General features: G+C 41.1%; 1 protein-coding gene across 1 annotated transcript in view; it reads right to left on the minus strand.

Moving 5' to 3' along the window:
• Positions 1-19485, minus strand: part of LOC124622389 — a 125260-nt gene that overhangs the window by 25546 nt on the left and 80229 nt on the right. Inside the window, exons 3-6 of the mRNA XM_047148078.1 lie at positions 18546-18592; positions 8063-8174; positions 7910-7980; positions 1129-1299 (exon numbers count right to left, since the gene is read on the minus strand). Of these exons, the coding sequence (XP_047004034.1) occupies positions 1129-1299; positions 7910-7980; positions 8063-8174; positions 18546-18592 (401 nt within the window). The remainder of the gene's footprint in view (positions 1-1128; positions 1300-7909; positions 7981-8062; positions 8175-18545; positions 18593-19485) is intronic.

Here is a 19485-nt window from a genome sequence, read left to right on the forward strand (position 1 = left end):
CTGTTCTGCCTCTGACAAAGGGTAGCTTCTTACATCTTTGAAGTATGTTTGTAGTCTCTCTGTATACCTGTCAACCTCAGACTTCTACACCTTCTCTCATTATTTATCCTCTACCTTTTCTCCACACTGGTTCATCAATGACCTCCCCTGATTTCATGCCTCTCCCCAAAGTACATATGCATGCAAGCTGCCACTATCCCTGCATGCATCTGGGAGGTTGTCTGTATTCTTATCTTAGTTCCCTTGTGTGTCTCTTTCAGTGTATCACTAAAAATGTCCCATTCTTTGCTTTCTGGGGCAGCCATCAGACCCAGACAATTCAAGAAAAACACTCACCTTCATTAGGGACTAGCACAGGGAGAAAGTTTAGAGTAGTATGTGTGTGTACAATACATATGTGATATAATGGAAACTGCAAATTCAAAAACTGAATTACCGCATTCAACATGGTATTTATGTGCCTGTGTCCTGCACTACCAAAACCTCCCTGTATATAATGAATGATTATATTGTATTATACCATTGCCCAAAATAAGAACTGTTCTGAAGTGTTGCTACAAAAATGGTGTCTTTCCAGAAGATACTGCTGGAAGTAGCGCTGTACTGTACACCGTACAGTAATTATATGCTCCAACTAAAGACTATTCAGCTTTGTTTTGACTGCTGAAAAATAATTTACAACCACAGCCAAAAAGTCAAATACAGCTGAACAGATCTTGGATAAAAGTGACTCACAGTCAAAATAGGCACAGGAAGAAGATAAATCACAGTATCTCTTAGAAGACTGTTAGAGAAACACATATTGAGACAGAATTTGATAATAACAAATGGAAGAGGTTCTTCAAAATCAGAAAGGATATGCCTTAAGTTTGAATGAACAGATGAGCACTTTCAAAATTCTAAAATTATCTAATAACCACATAACAAAATGACAAAGAGCAATTACTCTTAAAAGCATCCTCCTCTAAATAAGTTTAGCATATAATCATTACAGACTTTGGATATTATCTATAAAAGTATTTGCACTTTACAAGAGTTTCTTGTAAAAATAAGAGACTACAGAATAAACAAAGAGTTTGAGATATTGGAAGAATGTTAATATAAATTTTGTTCCAATGTAATTCTTACTGTTGGACAGTCGTCATCTGGTAGATGTGCTTCTGTTGTTGAGAAACGCATTTTGTTCAGAAATGTATTTATCCATGACTTTCCTTGCTTCTTTTCAGATGGATCATCTGTTTTGTTTAGGCTCTTATTAACAGCAGGGCACAAAGTTTGCAGTTGTTCTGATGAAATAACCTAAGAAATAAATTTCGTAAGATTACATTTGTGTCTCCAGGTATTTATAAGTGCAGGAATTTAAGACACATCTCACTGTAATTTACAACTAAGTACTTCCAACCATTTTACAGTCTTCACTCACTACGCACTCTAATGTTTTACTTAGTAAATTTGCTGATTTCTTCAACATTAACAATAAACTATCTACATAATGCTGAAGCTAATAAAATTGCTACAGAAACAATGAGGTGGAGAATACACATTCTGTATTCTTTCTAATAGCAGTAAAGAACCATAGGCATCACAACAAGTGTGTGCATACAGTGTTTCACATTCACAGCAGATTGGCCAACATTTACTTTTACACCTGTGCATAAACATTGACCAGATTTGGTTCTGTACTCAGAAGAGGATTTTCAATTATGTGCAAATCCCACAATTTCAATGAAAAATAGAAAACTGCAAACTTTCTGTATGTCTGAAGTCTGAGAGATATTATTTTGTGAAGCCTTCCCAAATGGTATGAGGGAAGTTTTTTAGTGTTGCTACTTTTTCAGTAATCAACTGAAAAGAGCCGTCATAAAAATAATCAAACTCCTTATAAGTCAAATACCCATGGGTCAATACATTACATACTGGAAAGATGACTGTGGTATTTTAGTTGAAAATCCATACTTGAGATCAATGTTGGATATCTCATGAAATATTAACCCTGTGGCTGCCAAAATCATTTAATTTATTTTTAGTTGTGGCAATCATCAGTTGCCAGTGACTCTAGAATGAGGAGTGCTCTATCTTTGGATTCAGTGAGCTTTAAAAAAGTTTTGGACTTTGATTGTTTTCGCATGCTGTGCTATATTTTCATGCTATTGTGTGTGAATAAAACATTGATAGAAAACCCACATTGGTGGCCTCCAGTCACACGAATACGCTTCAGTTTGTGTATCTGTGTTTCACTCCAGCTCAAACAATGACTTAACTTCCAACTTTCCTGACAGTGCAGGACATCACTACCATGGAACTGACTTTCAGTTGTGAAGCTTTTCACAGACACTACCAATACAATGTGAATGCTCGTTTCTCCAGTGTTTACTCCATCAGAACAGATGACTCTAATCCCTTTGTCATGCCGCACTTGGAGCGGTACACATTTGCCTGCACTGACACTTGCTGCTGAATTTGATGTTTGCCAGGAAGTTTCTTCTGCATGAGATTTTGGCGTCCTCTCTCCGAAGTTTTTACCTCACTCCAATACAGGTGACTCGGCTGTACAGTTTTGGAGTCCACATGCATGGCTCCTCTCTCCCCAGTGTGGCCCACTATCACATGCATTACACACCTTCAACATCAACCTTCTTGTCAGTCCCACTATGCTGTTTAATGTGACCCTTTCTGCAGCAGTCAATGGGACACTCAAGTCAACTGCAACAGGACAGCCCTTCAGCTACTCAACCTACCACACTATGCACAACCATGCAGACCTTCTACATCTACATCTTACCCCACAAGCCAACTAATAGTGTGTAGTGGAGGGTACTTTCAGTACCACTATCTGATCTCTCCAACCCTGATCCACTCGTGAATAGTGGGTGCGAAGAATGATTGTCGGTAAGCCTTAGTATTGGCTCTAATTTCTCAAATTTTCTCCTCGTGGTCAGTACGCAAGATGTTTGTGGGAGGGGGTGGGGGGGTGGGTGCTGGGTGGTTGGGGGGGGGGAGGGGGGGGGGGGGGAAGGTAATATGTTGTCCGACTCCTCCTGATAAGTGCTGTCCCGAAATTTCAGTAGTAAATCTCTCCATGATGCACAACGCCTCTCTTGTAATGTCTACCAGTGGAGTATGTTTAGCATCCCCCATAACACTCTCTCGCCAGCTATACGACCCCGTGACGAAATGCGCCACTCTTCGTTGGATCTTCTCTATCATCCCAGATAGATGAACAATACTCAAGAATCTGGCGAACAAGTGTCTTATAAGCCACTTCTTTTGTGGATGAGCTGCATTTCCTTAAGATTCTTCTGATGAATCTGAGTCTGGCATCTGCTTTTCCCACTATCTGTTTTATATTGTCATTCCATTTATGGACCCTCTGAGTAGTTATGCCTAGATATTTTAAGGCAGACACTGTCTCTGACTGTTTGTCATCAATAGTATAGCTATACAGCAGTGGATTTATTTTCCTATGTATGCACAATATGTTACATTTATTTACATTCAGGGTCAACTGCCAGAGCCTCCACCATTCATCAATTCTCTGCAGATCATTCTGCAAATTCTTACGATCTTCTGGCACTGCTACTTTGGTATAGACAACTGCATCGTCTGTAAATAGCCTTAAAGAGCATCCAACGCTTTTTACTAGATCATTTATATATACTGTAAACAGCAATGGGCCCATCACACTTCCCTCTGGTACTCCTGATATTACCTTTACATCAGTCAATTTAGTTCCGTTAAGTGTGATGTGTTGAGTTCTATCTGCAAGAAAGTCTTGAATTCAATCACAGATCTGCTCTGATACTCCGTAAGCTCATATTTTTTTCATTAAACGGCAATGCGGGATGGTGTCAAATTCCTTACTGAAATCAAGGAATATGGCATCAACCTGAGCACCATTGTCCACTGCACTGTCGATCTCATGGAGGAACAGAGCGAGCTGGGTTTCGCAGGATCTCTGTTTGCGGAATCCATGTTGATTTTTATAGAGATGTTCATTTTCCAAAAACATCATAATTCTTGAGCATAAAACATGTTTCATAATTCCACAACAGATTGACGTCAATGATATAGGTCTATAATTGTGTGGATCTGTCTTATGGCCTCTCTTAAAAATGGGAATGACCTGCGCTTTTTTCCTGTCATTAGGTACCTTTTGTTGCTCAAGTCATCTACAATAAATTACTGCTAGAAGGGGAGTAAGTTCTTTCACATGATCTTTAAAGAAGCTTAGAGATATCTCAACTGGTCCTGAAGCCTTTCTGCTACTAAGCGATTGTAGCTGCTTTTCAGTTCTGCAATCAGTTATCTCAGTATCTGCCATTACGATGTTCATACAATGATTTAAACAACTGTGGTGAAACAACTTCGGAAGACTGAATTCAGTATTTGAGCAACGTACCAGCCATGGTTCTACCCTACCACTTGGCACTCAATTGCAATTACATGCCTTCCTTCAGAAATCCATCCACATCCGTCATCGATGGTTCCGCATTGGGTTTCACTCGTGCTCATGTGCTGGCCCCTTCTACACAGACCACAGACCATGGACAACGGATGGCCGGCAGCACACCTCCACACCGCTTCTTTTGTTTCACCTGTCTTACTTCATGAATTTTTCTGTGCCAGCCTTGCTGTGTTCATTGTGTGCCCAGACAGGGACCTTCTCCACTTAAACTTCTGTGCTGGGCATCATATCACACCAACACAAGTGCCGGACTTTCATAAAAACATCATGCCTGTCACTGTTGCACAGTCGACGCCAGTGGATGCTTCTTCTCCAAACCCTTGAGCGGTTTGTGCTCTACCAACTCTGCCACAAGCTCTGCCCCCAGGTTATTTTCTGAAGCTGCTGCTGATACAAATGGATAACCCCCTGACATGGTTTCACTGGTGGACAGCTTCTGGTGGTTTCAGGCGACTAGAGGGAGCAGTGTGGTGCTGGTGTGACAGACTCCCACTCCCACTTTATTATTGAGCTTTCATGGAGTTGTTTTGCCAATCTTCTTTTCAGGAGAGCCAGCTGCAATTGTCTGTCCACCTTTTTCTCTGAAGATAATATGCTGTTTTGGAGGAATTTTTTATACTCTTAAAATAACTCCATACACTCAGGATACTTTTAAACCAATCTCACTATATTTTCACTTCCACAAACAAGACACCATATAAATGATTCATTTTTTGTATGCCCAACAATTAGCGGTTCGACAGATACTCTTACATACTTTATAACAAATACAATCTAGAAAGCTCTAGCAAGTCCACCATTTGGACCTCACGAAAGTAAGTGAATAAGTAAGTGTCTTTTCTTTTCTTAAACAACATCCAACTGTTCTCAATACTGACTGATGTAGCACCGTCATGGAGTACGTTGCGTTTGATCCTTGTGCTGGGCATGTAACTTCTGAGGCGAGCACTGCGACTAGCTGCCCGCACTGATCAACTGTCAGATACATGTCAGTCCCGCATACACATAATCGTGGTGCAGTGGACACAGTTCCACTTTCACGCACTTATCTTTGAGAGTGTTTGAGACGGTGGAATACAAGTGTCTCTAGAATTTACCTCGAGATTCTCGAGGCACTACAAGCTTCTTGGACATAATGGTATCGTAGATGATGGCACTCATTTTGTTTGATTGGTGAACCATTTTCTTGACAATCCGGATGTTATTAGTAACTTTTCGCGAAACCCAACTGAGCACAATAAATACGCTTGTGCTTGTGCACTCCTTAGCGATTGTCTTTCATACACACCAACAGATGCAATCCATGACATCATTTACGAAGAGAGTTTAGGTGACACAAACCCTTTTCAGCTGTGGTAATGTCTCCATGCTCAGGTCACAAGAGAGGTCCTGCCAGACTTAGTGCTCTGGGCACTGTGGTTAGTTAAACTGCCACACGAATTACAACTAAAACTGCTTCCTCACGTGAAGTTAAATACAGTTGGCTGACCAGACATGCCATTATTTGACATAGCCACCTACTTCTCTCATTCAGAGCAGCACTGCTACTGATGTAAGCATGCCAGCAATTATGCTTCCTCCATTGTCTGGTAGCGGCTGGGCACGGGCTCATCTTGAGCAATGCAATGAACTGCAAGCATAAAAGCGGCCAGCAAAGAGAACCACCAGCTGCTTCTGGTAGTGTGCCACCCCCCCCCCCCCCCCCCCTCTGCTCTCCCCTCTTCTGCTGCTTGCTGCTGCAGGAGGCTTGGAAATCCCAGCTGACTTGCGTGCAGCACCTCATCCAGAATATCTGCTACACTGGTTCTACACAAATTTTGGGAAAGCCACCCGCAGCTGCCAACCACCCTGTGCATTCTCAAATATTTCACATGGGCCACAGCACACATGACGGCTCACACGGATGATGAAGGGTGCCCACAGATGTTGCAACTATGGCATGTCCACCCTCACCCGCACCGACAGTTTGGTGACTCTTGTGTGTTATCGACTCCTGCTTGACACACCCCACTGTCGTGTTCGTCGGTTCAAATGAATTCTGTTACAAATTGGACGATACATAAAATTGCCGCAACAGATGCCCCCCCCCCCCCCCCCAATTGCATCATAAGGTATGCCATCTCCCTCCACACAAACCATGCCTTGCTAAGACTGCAATGGATGAACTTCTGTGGGCAGGCATTGTTCAACTGTTGGATAGTAATTGGCCTTCTGTCATACACTTAGTCCCCAAGAAGGACAGCACAGTGTGCCTCTGTGGTGACTATCATCATCTCAATGCACTTACCATAATACGTCCTATCTGACATATTCAAGAGTTTGCCCAACTGTTTAGTGGAGCATGGATTTTCAATGTTTTGGATTGCCACAAGGCATACTTAAAAATACTTATGGGAAAGAGTGATGTACCAAAAACAGCCTTGATCACCCCCTTTGGCTCAAAAAATGGTTCAAATGGCTCTGAGGTCATAAGTCCCCTAGAACTTAGAACTACTCAAACCTAACTAACCTAAGGACATCACACACATCCATGCCCGAGGCAGGATTCGAACCTGCGACCGTAGCGGTCACGCGGTTCCAGACTGAAGCACCTAGAACCGCTCGGCCACTCTGGCCGGCCCCCCTTTGGCCTTGACAAATTTTGTTACATGCCTTACCACCTCGAAAATGCAACTCAAGCTTGACAATGTTTCACTGGCTCACTTCTCTTTAACTCCTCTTACTGCTATCCATACCTAGATGACATTCTCATTTTCTCTGGCTATGGGGCAATTATTGATTGAAAATGACTCTAGAATAAAGAGTGCTATCTTCGGATTCAGTGAGCTTTGGAAAACGTTTTGACTTTGGTTTTTTTCACATGCTGTGCTACATTTTCAACTGATTGTGCATGAATAAAGAATGTTTGATTGTAAAAGTTGGTTATTTCTGTCCGATGACTCATCAACTGCAATAGAAAACCAACAGAGTTATTGTAAAGGAGGACTACTGCTTGTGTAATTATTTTACACATTGTGGGACTACTGCTTGTGTAATTATTTTACACATTGTATCAGTTTCAAAGCATTATAGTTAGTATTTCCTCCAGTCATACTGAAGTTCAAGAAATCACAGAATGTTATTAAATATTGTTCTATTACTGACGTACTCTAATTAAATTATAGTGATTACAACATGATATACAAGCCTAAATGTGACATCTGATGTAGGGCAACCAAAAATTACTTCATTTTCAATCATATCATGACAGTTCTACTAAGCGCGCTTTCATGCTTCACTACTGCAGTTTTTACCACTACATTTCAGTTATATATAATGTTTTCCAGGCCTTATTTTTAGGAATAATATTATAAAACTCATAATTTACCCAGTACAAATTGCATAAAAGGTTATTAGGAACTTTTGGTAACAATAGACACTATGAAGACACCAAAAAATAGTTGCCTTTATCTCCTGTCTAGGATTCGTGTCCCCTGGTTCATGGAACTTTGGCAGCACCCTGTCAGCAGTAACACCTATGGACAAAGAATAAAATCATGTTTTGGCAGGACTTTAATGCTTTAATTACTGTAATACCTGTGCAGAAATGTAACATACCTCTTTGTAGTTGTACTTCTGATGTAATATCTCTGTCATTTACCTGGTGTCCACTTCCTGAGGTAACCTGGCAATATTCTTCAACAAGACCTCTGTCTAAATGTTCCATCTCCTGAAAAATAGCAGATGCCATCTCAAAATCAGATATGTATTACAGAAATATTTTAAATAAAATATGTTATAGTGTGCGTAATTGCACTAATTTAAACACTTATTTGCGTCTCTGCTATGTGTGTCTCACTTTTGGCCATGGTAAGTAGATTCTGTTATTCTTATTCATTCACACTAATTGTTCCAAAGATAGCACAACCACCAAGAATGTAAATAAATCAAGATTTGCATTACAATGTAGATGCATCTGTTACCCATTTATGATATAATTCATCATTAGATAATCTGTATTCTTTACGCTGGGCAACAAGCTGACATCATCTATCTCTGCACAGCAGATTACTATGGATACTCCCACAAAGAGCATGATCTATTTCAGATCCAAAACATTTACAAGAAGTGTTCAGACAGACATGGATCATTTTACAGCAGAATGAATGGGCTTGGCAACATATTCAGTTTTTTGACTTGTACTTGAGAAGCAGAGAATGCAATCCCAAAAATCAAATGGTCTGAAAAGCCTTGTCATCTTGCCCATGCAAATAATGTTATGTCCAAGTTTGGCAGAGTCCTTAACATGCACAGATCAAATATACATTCAGCTATTTCATATATACAAATACTCTCTTGACTTTTGTTAACAATTACCTGTGTCTCAGTCAGTAAGGCATTTGTGAAACTTTATGCTAGTATAGAAAGAAAATCCTACATTTGTCAAACATGCCACACTATTAAAAACCAATGCAAGAAATACAGGCACCATACATGAGAGAGTGGATAAATTACAAAAAATCAAAATCCACACCACTGCTTTCTCTGTCAGGGACTGAGTTAAAAAATAGGCTGATTGTGCCAAAAACACACACACACAATTTCTGATAGGCTTTCTTATAAACGTTACTGTTTGTTACAATCCTACCAGTACATTTTTTAATTTGTTCAATGCCTGCTGCCATGATAATGACTGTAGTAGTACTCTAACATGTATTACAATAGCACTTGAAATGTGAGTTCCTTAAAAGATGCACTGCACTTTTCCAAGAACCCTTTCAACAAATCAAAGTCTTTCAGTCAGCTTTTGTACTGCAGATTTTATGTGTTCATCACATATTATCTAACTTCTCAGTATTATCTCTAAATAATTAATATACTTAAAAAAGTTCTCAATGACTGTGATGCTTTGTAAATTTGGTATGTTTGGTGTGATTTTATGTATGACCATTGAAAATAACCCTACAGCCAAAACCAACCAATGGTGGTATAAATAAATACTATTTCCATCAAATGTACAGGCTTGGTAGAAATAATGTAATCCTTCAAAGCTTTTAAGAGTTGCTTCACTTTTGTTATACATTAACCTTGACTAGTTCAATATCCATGATAGGGCATAGAGGTACAGTTCACATCAGCTGAATTCCACTCCTTTTTACCAAAAAAAAAAAACAAAAAAAACAAAAAAAAAAAAACACCATAATACATCCGACCACCCAGTATTTCAGACTGCTGCATGGACACAGGCACCATACGCTTTTCTACCTTCTGCACCAAAACCCACTGAGCACAGTTCTCCACCATGTTCATACTATTGTATGAACTCATTAAACTGGGCTGTACATATGGCCATAAAGTGGAGCCGACTCAAGGGGTCATCACTGGTTACAGAGGAGGTCAACTTCTTGAAGCACCTCGTGGCAAGACCATGTCATGCAAAACTGCAATCAGCTCTGGCCACAAAAAATAATGTTATGCTCCTGACATGAATTCATAAGGCCCACTTAGCCACATGAGACAGCCACCGTACTATGAAGGTCAAACTGCTTTCCACCACATGAACAAGTCTCTGAGGCCCTGTTCACAATTGTCAGCAAGGTATTCATCTGTTCAGCTTTCACTCCTGGACTTACTGCTCTAAGGGCCAGTTCAAGGAGGGTTGGATCCTGGCACTTCACTGGTATGGGAACAGATTCAGAGAGTGGTAGCAGAATCATATGTGTAGCAGAGAGTCACAGCAAATGTGTTACATGGGAATGGCTATGGAAAATAAATACCAGGCCTAGTGGCTGGATCAGCAGTTTGTATTTTGTTGTTGAAGCCTCTGTACGGCAATCCTTAAATACGGCAGTTATCTCTCTTTCTGGAACAGCACACCAAATTGGAAGGAAGTGTGTCTGACAACTTAAAATAATTTACCATCCAAACATCATCCTAAGCCTTTCAGCAATCTGCTCCAGTTTATGATAGTTACTGACAGCTCTTGTGTTAACCGTAGTTTGCACATGCTCAAATGCAGGTTTTTCATCAGAATAAGCTGTTGTGTGGCTACTGTTAAACCTAGCTGCTAAGAGCAATGTAGAATCAAATTATGCAGATACATACTAACAGTGTCACACACAGTTAGCAATTTTGAATACCAGCCTTTTCAAAGATTCCTGCAGCATGTGATGCTTTCTATAGATCTAGTTCTTCAAATTCCTTAATCAACCTGGATCGAACTGACTCATCTGGCAATTTGGAAGCTTCCAGCAGTCTCCATGGAACTCCTTCATTCTTATAATGTGGTTTACTTTATTACTAACATTAAGCATTTACATTTCATTCAATGGTAATGAAAATTTGCCAACCCACACAGCATCTGTTAACTATACATCTCTAGTATCAAAGATGTCAATATCCTAACAACATTGTTCTAATAACCTATTCCAAAAGTCACAGATATTTTAAAATAGCATACTTTCTGAAGCCTCTACACCCTATGTAAGTACAAACACAGAAAATCATTACTTTTGTAGTACCAGCAATTTACTGGATTTTTAAGAATTGACATTGTCAAATGGAATGATATGACTGTGTAAATGTTCATATAATTTTTATATCAGCGTCACCTAATTAAAACAAACATTCAAATTACTGGTTTCAGCACATTATTTCCATCTTCAAATGTGGTAAAAATCAACAAAAAGTTCCATCATGATGCACAATCTCTAGTTACATGCATACTGAACATCATGAAAATGTTACAAAATATGCATCATGTTGTCACATGGTAAGTCTCTTTTACCATGTGATGGCATGACAGATATTTCATTGACATAATTTACACAACTTTTGTGATGTTCAATAAGCATACACGAAAATTTAATAAGTAAATTAGAAGGAAAGCTGTTAGATCAACATCTACACTCTGCAAATGAGTGTGAGGTGCATGGCAGAGGGTACGTCCCATTGTACTAGTTGCTAGGGTTTCTTCCTGTTCCATTCACTAGTAGAGTGTTGGAAGAATGATTGTTTGAGTGTCTCTGTGCATACAGTTATTATTCTAATCTTATCCTCATGATCCCTGTGTGAGTGATAAGTAGGGGGTTGTAGTATATCCCTAGAGAAATCATTTAAAGACAGTTTTTGAAACTTTGTTAATAGACTTCCTCAGGGTAGTTTACATCTATCTTCATGCATCTGCCATTTCAGTTCCTTCAGTATCTCTGTGATACTCTTCCATGGATTAAATGGACCTTTGACCAATCATGCTGCCCTTCTCTCTATATGTTCAAATCTCCTCTTAGTCCTATCCAATATGGGTCCCACACACTTCAGCAATATTCTAGGTGGGTCACACAAGTGATTTGTACAAAATCTCTTTTATACACTGATTGCACTTCCCCAGTATTCACCAATAAACCAAAGTCTACCACATGCTTTACCCACAACTGAACCTATGTGATCACTCCATTTCATATCCCTACAAAGTGTTGCAGCAGCTATTTGTACGAGTTGACTTATTCCAACAGTGACTCAATGATATTATAGTCATAGGATACTACTTTTTTTCATTTTATTACTTTGGAAAAGATGATGCCTTCTTCATTACAATAAACAGAAGCTGTTTATCTCCTCCTAAAAGCTTAATATTTACTTGATTACATTCATAAATTTTAAGTAAATAGTGAAATACATCTATTTACAGTGCATTACTACTTGTCATCTACTTAACAATTAGCACTGCTACTTGCCATGCATTACTTAACACAACCTATCAATCTTTAAAGCTAGACATTGAGAAATGTGTAGAAAGAGTGCCAATGAAATATTTTCTTTTGATCTGGTTGGATTCCCAATTTATTACTTGCTTTATATTAGATGGGAGCTTTTTGAACCAGAGTACACAACTCCACTCTGAACCCTAGGCAGGGAGGCAAAGTCTGCATTAAAATAACTTATAATGTTCTGTTTTATGATTTTCCAAATCAAGATTCAGCTGGAACTGATTATTACTGTCAATAACAAAAGGAGTGAACATAATGGGAAGTAAGTATAAGAATTCCAGCATCCTTAAAAAGGCTTCTGACAGACGGCTGGTTATCAAATGTTTGCTTCTTCTAAGTACATATTGTATTTACTTTATGCTTGCTTCTGCTGCTCATTCTACTGCTCGTTTCTGCTGAATACATACTGTATTTACTTGAAGCATACTGCCCCAGCAGATACTCCATGAGACAATGAGGAGTGAAGATACGCAAATTAAATCAACACTTTTGGGTTTAGGTCAACACAATAACAGATCCTGAATAGAGCTTCTTCATTTATCTAAGAATTAACTCTGCTTTAACTTGTCATCCCAACTGAATTCCAAGGAATTTTACACAGGTTGTTTCATTTAGTGAAAGACCATTAACATCTACTTCTGGTACTAACAGGTCAATATTGCTTGTCTGGAATGAAATACAAGTATGAGTCTTTGTGAAATTAGGATTTAGACTGTTACCCATAAACCATGATCCATACCATTTGAGATAAAGTTGCATTTGCAGCCTTGAACAGTACACTTATTTCATCAGCAAATGTAACAGTTCCTGAACAGCTCTATAAAGTAACAGTAATATCAATTACGCATATTAAGAACAAGAGTGAGCGCAGTACAAATCCTTGTGGAACCACACAAGTTATCGTAATGACCCAAAATGCTCATTGAAAACTAAGTAGTATTCATCTATTATTCTAATTTAGCATATTATGAATGTTGTTACGCATATGGATTCATGTTATATGTAATAATATTTTACGTATGGACATATAATTGTAAATCTTTTCATGTCCTATTTTCTATGTAAGGCAATGTATGACAAATCCTATATCATTTTTATAATGATGAGATAGAAGGATTCTAAGTAAATAAATAAATAAAAATGTTTTTCCATTGTGATGTTGGTTTCCCTCCTGTGATACACTGCATAAGTTAAGATGTTTCTGTTATGAAGGTACGAGTGCATCCCCGCAAGACAAATAGGAAATGAACTAACTGTTATAACTTCAAGTTGAACAAATATATTTCAAGGAAGATGCAATACATGAAAGTCACAGATCAAGTAAACAGAGTAAGATGTGTGTACACTTTAACAGTCAAATCATGACTGAATCCGAGTCTAGTGGCCACTGGCTGGCTGGCCGCTTAGGTGGCGCTGCTGCTGCGTGACTGGCAGTGCTGCATGTAGAGGACACCCGTAACTGCGCGGCGGCACTTTGAAAGATCAGCGAGTCACAACACTTTTCCCCCCTTTGAAGTTTTTGCACAGGTCTTGATGGAGGTGGCCTGTAGATTGCTAACGTCCATAGGTGTTGTTTGACTGGCCGTAAAGTCTCGAGGAGGAGGCTTCCCGTATGGATGGAAGTGTCCCCGATGATAACGCGTCGAGATGACAGGAGACGTGGGGTCGAATCTGCTGGGGCCCTGTGCACCAATCTGCCCATTGCAGCAAGTCCAGTTGTTATAACAGGAGACATGGGCGATGTGTCCGCATCCGTAAAAGAAGGAGGCGAGTAGAGTTGCTCCGACAGATGATGGTCATCTGGTTCCTGCATGGGCACGTCTCCTAGTGGCGTCAGTTGTTGTGCTGGCACCGATATGATGGTGAGAGGACTGCGTTGTGAGTAATGAGAGATTCCAATATCCCGAGCATCAGGTAGAGCCAAAGCTGGTGTAGCGGCATCCAGAACAGGCGTTGCCGGCACACAAGGTCGAAGCTGGTTCGAATGACGCACTGCAACACCTGCGTCTGACTGGATTTCATACAGGCGTTGGCAATGGTGTCGTAAGATGTGGCCAGGACTCCATTTTGGCCGCCTGCCATATCCCCGTACCCATACAAGCTCGTTGGCGGTGAACAGCCAAGCGAAGGCACCCGCGGCCGTGAGGTGGAAGGCCACAGAAGATGAAGTAATGTGCGGGGCTGTTGGCCATGTAAGAGCTCAGCCGGGCTGTGGTCACCCATGGGAGTGAAATGGTAAGAAGCCAGAAATTGGAGAAGCGCATCATCAGCAGCAGAAGAAGTCAGGAGTTTCCTCATCTGAGCCTTAAATGTGCAGACCAATCATTCAGCCTCACCGTTTGACTGAGGATGGAACGGAGGGGCAGTGACATGATGGGCACAAAAATCCGCAAAATCGGAAGAGGCAAATTGCGGATCATTATCAGTAACAAGAGTAGAGGTAAGGCCTTCCAAAGACAAAATGCAGGCTAGAGCAATGGTAGTTGCCACGGTGGTAGGCGACATGCAATGGAGAATGAAAGGAAAGTTAGAGTAGGTGTCAATAACGAGACGCCAATAAGTACCTAAAAAGGGTCCCACGAAGTCAGCATGAATACACTCCCAGGGCTTTTCAGGCGAAGGCCACGGTGACAAAGATGAGTTCGGGGCGGTGGCCTGTGACGCACAAGGGCCACAGGCAGCGACCATGTGTGTGATTTCAGAGTCGATGCCGGGCCAGTACACATGACGGCACACCAGAGATTTTGTGCAAGAGACACCCCAGTGCCCTTGGTGAAGGAGGCGCAAGACCGACGCACGCAAAGACGCAGGTACCACAACACGCGGCGAAGCATTGTCGGCAGAAAGGAGGATAACACCATCCCTAGCCGTGAGGCAGTAGCGCGTAGCTTAGTAGTTTTGCAACGGATCAGAAGTCTTAGCGGATGGACGATCTGGCCAACCCTTCTGAATACAGAGTAAAACCCAGGAGAGGGTAGGATCAGAACCCGTAGCAGCCACCAGCTGGTCCCCGGTGATGGGGAACCCGTACACAACCTGCTGCTCGGCAACATTCAGGTGGAAACACAAAAGTTCGTCCCTATTGAATGCCAGATCAGGACCCATGGGAATGTGAGACAGTGCATCAGCATTAGCATGTTGAGCCATCAGCCAGAAGTGAATCTCATAATAGAAATGAGACAAGTAAAGAGCCCAACGCTGGAGGCAGTGTGCAGCCTTGTCGGGAATGGCCGTTGATGGATGAAACAAGGAAACAAGTGGTTTGTGATACGTAACAAGATGAAATTTGGATCCATAAAGAAACACACCAAACTTATGAAGAACATAAATAATGGCCAAAGCTTCTTTTTCAATTTGAGAATATTTTTGTTGGGCATCTGTAAGTGTTTTGGAGGCAGAAGCAATGGGTTGTTCAGAACCGTCAGAAAAATGGTGTGGAAGGACTGCGCCAACCCCGTATTGAGAAGCGTCCATCGCAAGAAAGAGATGTTGGCCAGGTCAATAAGTAGCCAGCCACGGGGCCTGTTTCAGCATAGTCTTCAATTTCTGGAAAGCCGCATCGTATGACACGGACCAGTGAAAGGGTATGTTTTTATGCAACAGGTGATGCAACGGCTGAGCCACCGAAGCCACAGACAGTAAAAACCTGTGATAGTAAGCTATTTTCCCCAAGAAGGCCTGCCGTTCCTTAACAGATGTAGAGAGAGGAAGGGCATCGATCGCAGCGACAGTTTGCTGAAGCAGACGAATTCCATCCCGAGAGAGTCGAAACCGCAAGTACGTGATAGATGCCTGAAAAAATTTTGATTTCTGAAGATTACACTTACGACCGGCAGTCTGTAAGACATGAAAAAGTGTGCGGAGATTTTGAAGATGTTCGTCAGTGGTGGAGCCAGTGACAACAATGTCATCCTGGTAATTTATACACCCAGGGACAGTGAGCAATAATTGTTCCAAGAATCGTTGAAAGAGAGCAGGGGCACTGGCAACCCCGAATGGCAATCATTGGTATTGATAGAGGCCGAAAGGTGTGTTAAGGACCAGAAACTGCGGGGAAGCAGTGTCGAGAGGAAGTTGATAATAAGCTTCTGACAGGTCAAGTTTAGAAAAATACTGGCCTCCAACTAGTTTAGTGAACAATTCTTCAGGTCGAGGCATAGGGTAAGTGTCAATAAGGCACTGAGCATTTACAGTGGCTTTGAAATCGCCACAGATACGAATATCACCATTTGGCTTAACAACGACAATGACAGGAGAGGACCACTCACTGGAAGTGACATGAAACAAGACCCCTGAAGCAGTGAGACGATCCAGCTCCCGTTTGATCTGATCACAAAGGGCCACAGGAATGGGCCAAGCCTGAAAAAACTTAGGCCGAGCAGTGGGTTTGAGTGTGATATGAGCTTAAAAGTCTTTTGCACGGCCTAACCCAGGAGAAAAAAGGGACAAAAATGTCGTGGACAAGGTATCCAATTGAGCATAAGGGATAGCATCAGAGACGATATTGACAGAATCATCTATGGAGAACCCAAAAACGCGAAAGGCATCAAAACCAAATGGATTCTCTGCGTTACTATGGTCGACCACAAATATGGGAACAGTGCAAATGACAGATTTGTAAGATACCTCAGTATCAAATTGTCCCAAGACAGAAATCTTCTGTTTATTGTAAGTCCGTAATTGCCTAATGACAGGTGACAGGATTGGAGAACCCAACTGAAGATACATCTGAGAATTGATGATAGTGGCAGCAGAACCAGTATCCACCTGCATGCAAACAACTCGACCAAGTATTTGGACAGCTAGGAATAACTTCCCTGAAAGGGAAGAAGTACAATTGACAGACAACACAGAATCAGAATCAATGTCATGTTCATGAACATCACGTATGCGGTCGGATTTGCAAACGGGTGACAGATGGCCCTTTTTTTTTGCATTTGTGACACACGGCCCAACATTGTGTACAATCTTCTCGTGAATGTTTCGTAAAACACTGCGGACATGAAGGAAGTTGCCGTGGGTTTTGCTGCAGTTTCTTAGAGGTTTGTTTACGGCTAGGCCGAGGCTGCACTTGGGAGCGTACTGCGGCCACATCGGCCGGCGGGGACATGCCAGACACTTCGTCAACATCGCACAGAGGTTGTATTTCCCTGACGTTGCCCCATGCCTCTATTTGCGCTCCAGTGGCGCGAGAAATTTCAAAAGACTGAGCGATGGATAGGACTTCATCTAGAGTTGGATTTGCTAACTTCTCTGTCGGGCGCTGATCAGATAATAGCATCCCGTACCATGGAATCGGCGTAGGACTCCTTGTGAACTTCAGTAACAAACTGACACTTTCTATTGAGGCCATGAAGTTCAGCAGCCCAAGTGCGATAGGATTGATTTGGTCGTTTTTGACAACGATAAAAGGCAACACATGAAGCTACCACATGCGTTTGCTTTTGAAAATAGACGGACAGAAGTGAGCATATTTCAGCAAAGGACAAAGACGCAAAGGAGCCAATTCTGACAACAACCAATACATTTGAGGTGAAATCCATGAAAGGAACAGAGACTTACATGTTTGTTCGTCCGCGACATGAAATGCCAAGAAGTGCTGTCGAAGACGTTTTTCGTAATCAGACCAGTCTTCTGCCATCTCGTTGTAAGGAGGAAAAGGAGGTAGAGACAACAACGAGAGACGCCCCGAATTTGATGTCACGACGAAATCACGAATCGCATTTGTGAGAAGCGTTTGCTGTTCTATGAGACCTTGCAATAGTTGCTCTAAAGTAGCCATAGAAACATGTGGGTCAATGATGGAAAAGAAAAATCACTACCTCGTCGCCAATTGTTATAACTTCAAGTTGAACAAATATATTTCAAGGATGAGGCAATACATGAAAGTCACAGATCAAGTAAACAGAGTAAGACGTGTGTAAACTTTAACAGTCAAATCATAACTGAGTCCAAGTCTAATGACCGCTGGCTGGTTGGCTGCTTAGGTGGTGCTGCTGCTGCATGGCTGGCAGACAGCGCCGCATGCAGAGGACATGCGTAACTGCGTGGCAGCACTTTGAAAGATCGGCGAGTCACAACACTAACCACTCTCAAATTACAAAGTTATAATGAATATATTGACATAGATATGTAAGATATCAACCATGAAGATAGTCAACATGACTGTTTTATAAAAAATATAAATTTTTAAATTGGACATTCTTTCTAATACACACACCTGAGATATAGGTTTCATCATTTCTATTTTACGCAAACATGAAATATAATTCAGGAACAACACGACAATAATTCTCATAAATCCAAGTGTCATATGTGGAACTGAAACTCACCTTGGTTTCTGGAGATGATGAAGAATCAGAAGTAAGAATTTCACTTCCTGAAAGTAAAACCAGAATATTAAAAACAGAAAAACCATAAGAAGAAGTAATGGAGTAAATTTTTGTACAAATGTCAAATAACAATACTGGCTGCAGGGAAGAGGCATAAATGCAAACAATGTAAAGGAAGCTTATGTATTACTACTACTACTACTTCTACTACTACTAACTACTACTACTATGTGGCTTCCTTCATATGAGAATGGTACATTAATATTACACAATGCCAGAAATGGAGAGTGTTATTCCATGCACTGCCAAATTGATACTTAAGTATTTCCATCCTTGAGGGGGAACACAATGTGTCCAGACGATGTGCACATAATGCTTATCACCATCTTTTGGACATATCATATCATTGGTATGATGTACATGGGTGTGCATTATACTGACATATCACACAGGCAGTTGGTTGTAGAGCTATGATTGCAGAACAAGTGGTGACAAGATGCACTCAGAACAACAGTGATGCATGAAGGGTAGGGACAGGTTCTTCCATAAGGGCTAGACCGCAAGAGGACTACAGGACTGTTTGACTGGCTCTGATGAACAGATGGATGATAACTGCTGAATTCTGGCCAGATGTTACAGGGTGTCACCATAAATTTTCATGAACAGATTTCTCATAGATGAATTGAGATTTTGAGTTACCATATGTCATTTATCACTGCCACCATACCACAGACAATAGAGTTGTATGATGTAGAGACAGAGTCAACTGGGGCACTGAATGGCATTTTATGGTGCTCAGCTAAGTGTCTCCCTTCTGTTCATGGTGGTAAGAACAATGCCAATGTGTCCATATATAATCCACTGAAAGGCCACAAGAAGCAGCAATTCCCAAGATCCATAACTCTCCTGTACCTCGAATCATAGTGTAGGTATTGGATAC

Source organism: Schistocerca americana, chromosome 7, assembly GCF_021461395.2.
Source record: "Schistocerca americana isolate TAMUIC-IGC-003095 chromosome 7, iqSchAmer2.1, whole genome shotgun sequence".
Classification (NCBI taxonomy): domain Eukaryota; kingdom Metazoa; phylum Arthropoda; class Insecta; order Orthoptera; family Acrididae; genus Schistocerca; species Schistocerca americana.